This window comes from Morone saxatilis, unplaced genomic scaffold (genome assembly GCF_004916995.1).
Source record: "Morone saxatilis isolate NCDOM2014 unplaced genomic scaffold, NCSU_SB_2.0 Contig4, whole genome shotgun sequence".
NCBI classification, from domain to species: domain Eukaryota; kingdom Metazoa; phylum Chordata; class Actinopteri; family Moronidae; genus Morone; species Morone saxatilis.
Window position 1 is genome coordinate 7859691 of NW_023339984.1, and position 6673 is coordinate 7866363.

Genomic DNA, 6673 nt, shown 5'->3' on the forward strand with positions numbered 1-6673 from the left:
TTGCCTTTTTTTTTCTTTGGATTGGATTTCTTCTCAGCAATGGCTTCAAAATAGCCCAAAAGAAAATGAAATGACAGTGAAAGTAATATAGGTTCTTGTTAAGTAAGGGCAAAAATGTTTAAAGTAAGTGTACTGTTATTTGATGCTCTTTGCCCTTAAGCAAGAGAGCATAATATTTTAAAATGATGTCATTGAATTGTAGTCAGCAAGTGCCAATTTTGCTCGGACTAAAAGATAAGGTTAACATAAGCGAGGCTGGCAGTTTTTCAAGTGGACCACCATAATGCAATAAAATTCCTTGGACCAGGAAGGCAGAGCCATATTTACTCTCGCCGTTGTCAGCAATGTCATACAAACAAGCAATACAAAACATGGCGTTCATTCTGCATGCCGTCAAATTGACGTTGAATAATGTGGACATGTGGATGTGTGGTATTGTTTTTGCTCGCTGGCAGATTGATACGGAAGAGACGCTACACGGTTATGTTGTACGTTATTTTTAAAAATAGGTCCTCTTCCTTAACTGTGAGAAGTGTTGAATTGTGATTCAGTGATTGAGCTGCTGGTGGTAACACACTTGCAATAATGACAATAAAGGAAAATGTTATGAGAATATAACAATAATAGATTCAAGAAACATTATGTAGCCCGGAGACAGCTTATCGCGATACATACAGATAGTACCAGCATGTCAGGGCATGTGTTGTCATTGGTAAAGGTGGGCTGTATAGGTGCAGCGTGCAGTTTTCCACTCGGCCCTCCAGCCCTGAAACTAATCCGAAAACAGCAGCTCTTAAGCAACGGTGAGCTTAAGTGATTGCTTTGGAATGCTGTTGCTATGGAGTCCAGTTGCAAAGTACAGAGGCAGAGACGCTTTAGCATGTTTAGTTGAATCATGTGTAGGTGACTGCAAATGCTACATGTAAATATAAACTTCAGGTTGCACCATTAACAACATCATCATCCATTGAGGATTCCTGAAATACCAGGATGGAAATGTTGTCCAACTTGTTTTGGCTGAAACTTAATGTGGTTCTGGAGACTGTCACAAGAGGGAAGTTTCATTGTTTGCACAAAGTAGGGCAGTATTTTTTTTTTTTTTTTTTGTCCTCACCCTGAATAACAAAATGTTTGAGGTTTATTCTTTGAGGTTATTTTTTTTAGGTGTTGGAGACTAAAAGAGGATGAATCACCATGTATCACACAAGGAATTATTGCTCATTGTGGCTTCTTTGTGCTTTTTCAGTGCTGGAAATACATCTGTTTTGCCACAACTTCTTTCCATAAAGTTACAGGATAAGATTTGATATCATGTAGAATGACACAAAAGAATATCATAAAAATCACAATAAACATAGTAAAACTTACAGGCCGTGACTTTATGTACCTCTTGGGGTATTCACTATTATAATAACCTAGACACAGCTTCCACTGCCTCACTCAGCACAAACATATTCATCCATCAAACCTCACAAAGTAGTCTGTTGAGCGCTGCACATTCACTGGACATTGTGTTGGTCTTTCTCACTGCCTTGTTTAAGCTGCATGGGCTGCAAGTTTCGTAAATTGAACTGCATCTTCAGTGGTTTGTTATAATGTCCTGCACTGCTCTTCTCGTGTTAAAAAATAGGTCAGGCCAGTACTCTTTTGTAGTTGAGTTTAGAAAAGAATGACGATGCCAGGAAAACTGACAAAATGGGACACAAAAGAAACTTGAAGCTGTATTTTTATTTTATTTTGACATGTTCAAATCTCAAGCCACAGATTGTTGACCTTCAGTTTGAGCTCTCAGCTGGATCTAAAACTGCAAACTTAGACGTTTAAAACGCATGATAACGTGTCAGTGTAGAACCAAGCTGTGTTATTTTACAAAAGGGACACAGATATAAAGTATAGTAAATACTATAGGGCAGTTGGGTGTTTGACAGAAGAAATCAATGGTAATTATGATAATTAATACGTTTTCAGGTATCAAGCAAAAATGCTTCACATTCATGTGTTATGTTTTTACTCTACAATTAGAAAATGAATATAAGGCTCAATTATAGTCTACAACTCTACATAAATGCAAAGTCTGCTCTAGGTCAACAGTTTCTTTATTCTTTTTAAATGTCTCTTGGCTGTTGTTATCTATTGTATCGGAAACTGAAATTGAATCCGTCTGAATGTTATTGTGCAACTCTACCTGGGGCCGGCTTCAGATTGACACACCTCCAGTGCAAAGGCTGTTTGTAAAGGTTAATATATAAGCTTTGTTGACATGTCTAAAAAGTCCAGTTTGTCATTTAACCTAGAAATGAGTGCAAGAATGAAGACTGTAGAGTTAGCTGTAGAGTTAGTCTTCCTGTTATTCAAGAATCACTGTATTGTTTTATAAAATGACTGTTGCCCAGTAGAAGCAGAAATTAAACATACTAGAAAACAATAGTGCGTACATGCTAGAAAAAGTAGTGACTAATAATAAGCTACATAATGTCATTTAAAATCTCATTTAATCTCGTGTAATCTCATTCTCTCTTTCTCTGACGCAGCCCAGCCGTGTTTGCTGTCCAGCCTGGATAAAAGTTTACTGTAGACGAGCCTCTGCGAAGGACGGTTGACTGCAGCTGGATATCTTCAGTAGCATCAGGACCATGTGGCAGCATTTGCTTGCAGGGGTCCATGAGCCCTTCTGAAGCTCCTGTGAAGCTTTGAGCAGAACCATCAAAACTACAAGATGACCGAGGCATGTTCCCTCGAAGTCAAAACGCATCTTATCACAAGTATCAGACCGCTGATCATCAAAGGCTTCCCAAAACAAAGACTTGGATTGTAATTTTTTTGTATTGACTTCTAATTTTTTGTATTTTTTTTGGGGGGGAAACCCTTTTATTTTAATAAGCAGACAAAGTAAAAGGACCTTCTACATGAGCTGCAGAAATGGACTAGAAGCCCATGTGTAGCAGGGCAGCTGCTGCAGCTCGTGGAATAACTTAGCCCCAGACTGTTTGGGAGTCACTCGTCCAGGGGCAGAGGGATCTGATCCCAGCACCGACCGCCCTCCCCTGCCGTCGTCTGACTATCCCACCTGTCTAAAGGCAGACCCCACTATCCAATGGCATGGGTCAAGTTCTTCAGGAAGCCGGGGGGCAATCTGGGGAAGTCCTACCAGCCAGGGAGCATGCTGTCTCTGGCCCCCACCAAAGGACTGCTGAACGAGCCGGGCCAAAACAGCTGCTTCCTCAACAGTGCGGTACAGGTAGGACTCGCTATAAAACGGAATAATATCTTCAGACAAAAACTCAGTTTCTTATCAAAAAGTAACCAGACGCGGGTGCCCTTATGCCTTGCCTGGTGGAGTGTGCACACCATGTATGAGGGGCCCTTTGCTGCATGTCGTCCCCCCTAATTCTCCCCCGCCTTTTCCTGTCTCTGTTTGGCTGCTGATATCCAATAAAGCCAATAAAAAAAAAAAACCAACAGCATGAAGAGGCTGTAGCTATGATAGCAGCATGCTAGCTAGGTACAGCAGGGCTTTAAGCTAAATGCTGATATCATGATGCTATCATTCCCAAACACTAATGCTAACTTGCTGATTTTTCAGCAGGTATAATATTTACCATCTTAGAATGGCATGTTACTATGCGAACATTTGCTAATTAGTGCTAATACAAACAGTAAAGGATGATGTGAATGTCATTAGTTCTACAGGTATTGTATAGTAAAGTGCTTGAAAACTTTAAAGATCACCATAGTTATTAAAATTCATTCAGAGGTTGAATGACTCTGAAAAACTTGCACAAGAAGTATTTGTTGCATTATATTTTTATTGGATAAAGTATTAAGGTGTTCTTTACTTTCCTCTTATTCTTATTGCTTGTTTATTCACTTGTTGCTGTCTGTCTTCTACCCTCTTAAAATGTGACCATTTATGTCACATTTATGTAAATTTAAAAGCTATCTGTCTAACTGTCTAACTGTCTAAATTTGTGAGAGATTGTCAGCAATCTATTAATGTACTTGAAGGTTGCTTTTGAGTTTTGGGATACTGGCCTGGTGGCTAGTTGGTTCATTATTGCAGTCAGCCCCACAGTGAGGTCACTCTCGGGAGACTGTGACTCAGAGGATGAGACAACCAATGAGCTGGTTGAAGATGACCATTACCTTCGGCTTTGTTTGTGTGAGGGACTGGCTCTTCTCGCCTGTCCTCATCCTCATGATCTTGGAGGCTCTGTCCTTATGTCTAAATGCCATACGTGTATGGCGTGTACGTGTACTTTGCACTTAAAAAAACCAAACAAGCACCTGTTCTTATGTTTGCTTCTTTGTTTTGGGCTATAATTAAGAGGCTCAAATGTCCAGGTCATTGTTAAGTTTTATAGTGTCAATCAAGGTAACCTCCCCCTCTTTTCCTTGTGAAGGTACTTTGGCAGCTGGACATCTTCAGACGCAGCTTGAGGCAGCTACCTGGACACTTCTGTCTGGGAGAATCATGCATCTTTTGTGCATTAAAGGTAGAATACAATCACAAACATATTTAACGGGAGCGGACATTATTTTCTAGTTACTGTTACTGTTTGTCATTACAAATGTGGCAACTGCTCCGCTCACTTATCCACACTGCGTATTGAGCAGCGAGGGTGACACAAATCCTTTTAAATAAACAAAATGTTCCATAGTCAGCATGCAATCAAGTTCTTGCTCTCCTCTTCAGGGTATTTTCTCCCAGTTCCAGCACAGTCGGGAGCGTGCCCTGCCCTCTGACAACCTGCGTCACGCCTTGGCAGAGACCTTTAAGGACGAGCAGCGCTTCCAGCTGGGCTTCATGGACGATGCCGCAGAGTGCTTTGTAAGTTCCTGTGGCAACCCGGCTATCCTGAGGGAGGGAGACTAGCGTATGGAGAGAGGGATGTGTGTATGTGTGTTAACCCTGCCACACAGTTCGGGGTAATGCACTACAACAAACTGTTCGGCGAGGTCACTGAAAGAGCTTCTGTCCCTCCCATCAACCCCTGCCACATTGCCGCTAAATATCATCATGACAGGTTATATAAGCGGCGTAGTTGTGTTTGAACCTCTCTGTTTTGTGCTACCATATTATGTCGCAGCATTTCTGTGCCTTTTTTTAAAGTCGATTTCATGCGTCCTTCATCATTTTTACATATTAGTTCCAGTTCTTCAGCTCTGTTTTGCGCAACAAAGCATTGTTTGGCCAGAACTTGTGTTTTTCCCTAACTGCAGTGTAATTTTTATGTATTTTTGTTTCAGTTTTATTTTGACTCGAACTGTCAAATATAAAACAGATCCTGCAGCATTTTCTATCCTTCATTTTTAACCATGTTTTGTTTTAGCTTAATTCGTTTATTTTAGTCTCACGATTTTGGTCACTTCTGCTTAATTACTGTAGACCCAAACAGCACAGATGTATCCTGATTTTTCCCCTCCCTCAATCATTATTCTTCCAGTTAGGAAGTCCAATTACCCTGCAATGATAAACAGAAACAGAAGTGGAGGGCTGTACTATATGTGAACACTGGTTGCACAAGTGTGAACATCTATTCACTTTGCTTCTTCTGAAATAAGAAACTACTCACCAACCTACCACATAATGAAGTTAGAGGTCAAGAAAGCAACTTTAGTTCTTTGTTTCTTTCTTTATCTGCCAAATCCCCCCATACAAAAACTCAACAATGACTTTTTACATCTTAAGACTGAAGCTTATGTGCCAACTTTATCTTTTATAGACAATCTTAATTCTTAATCCCACACAGATCTTTGCCCTGAGCATTCCCCATGTAATGCATTGGCAGTAGTGTGCCGGTGCAGAATTTATGTGAGGAGTTAGCCAGTGTCAGATTAACAGGCTGTGAATTGTGCCTGCAACCTTTGCAGGCCTACCTTGCAGCGTTAATATTTTATAAACTCACAAGAACTCCATAGAAACAGGTGGGAGCTAAAATGGAAAATAGCTTGCTCTTTAAATGTGTTCCTTCTGCTGTCAGGATTTACAATGTGATTCTTAAAACTGAACTCTGCTTTGGAAAGGTATTGCAGTGTGGTTCTCTTGTCTGTTTTGGCTTAAAAAATAAATAGCTTGTGGCTTTACAACATAACAGAACAACAGAATTTAAAATATTTTGTCCCACACCTGATAGATGTCATGTTGTTTTGCAGGAGAACATACTGGAGAGGATCCACCTGCACATTGTGCCGGAAGAGACAGATGCCTGCACTTCAAAGTCTTGCATCACGCATCAGAAGTTTGCTATGTCACTTTATGAGCAGGTCAGTAGGGGGGTTAGAAAGCAGAAGAAATATGATGTTGGTTTGCTGAAGACGGTGTTTTTGTTGTTGCTGCTCCACCAATCTGTGAAAATAGTGATATTAAAAATGAGTAAATTTTTTCTTTAGATGTTTCACTTCATTCAGTCTTTGTTTGTACAGCCTCTACAGTAATATGTGGACAGCCTAAACACACTAGCCAATGTTAGGATTAAGCAGCACACACACACACAGACAGGTACATGAATCACTGTCTGAGACAGTAGAAATCCAATCCGTCATGTTTTGATACTGGGTCGCCCCAGCGGAATAAGGAGGGTGTTTCTGGTGAGATTCCACAGTGCAGCAGCAGCAGTACCAGATAAATCACAGATGGTGTACACATAAATTCCAGCACAACACACACACACAC

The 6673-nt window shown here is 40.5% G+C and overlaps 1 protein-coding gene across 1 annotated transcript in view; it reads left to right on the plus strand.

Moving 5' to 3' along the window:
- The window catches only part of LOC118338150 (inactive ubiquitin carboxyl-terminal hydrolase 53), a 30954-nt gene that overhangs the window by 5654 nt on the left and 18627 nt on the right, over window positions 1–6673 (plus strand). Inside the window, exons 2-5 of the mRNA XM_035675385.1 lie at window positions 2532–3238; window positions 4401–4493; window positions 4694–4828; window positions 6154–6264. Coding sequence (XP_035531278.1) covers window positions 3095–3238; window positions 4401–4493; window positions 4694–4828; window positions 6154–6264 — 483 coding nt within the window. The 5' untranslated portion in view covers window positions 2532–3094. The remainder of the gene's footprint in view (window positions 1–2531; window positions 3239–4400; window positions 4494–4693; window positions 4829–6153; window positions 6265–6673) is intronic.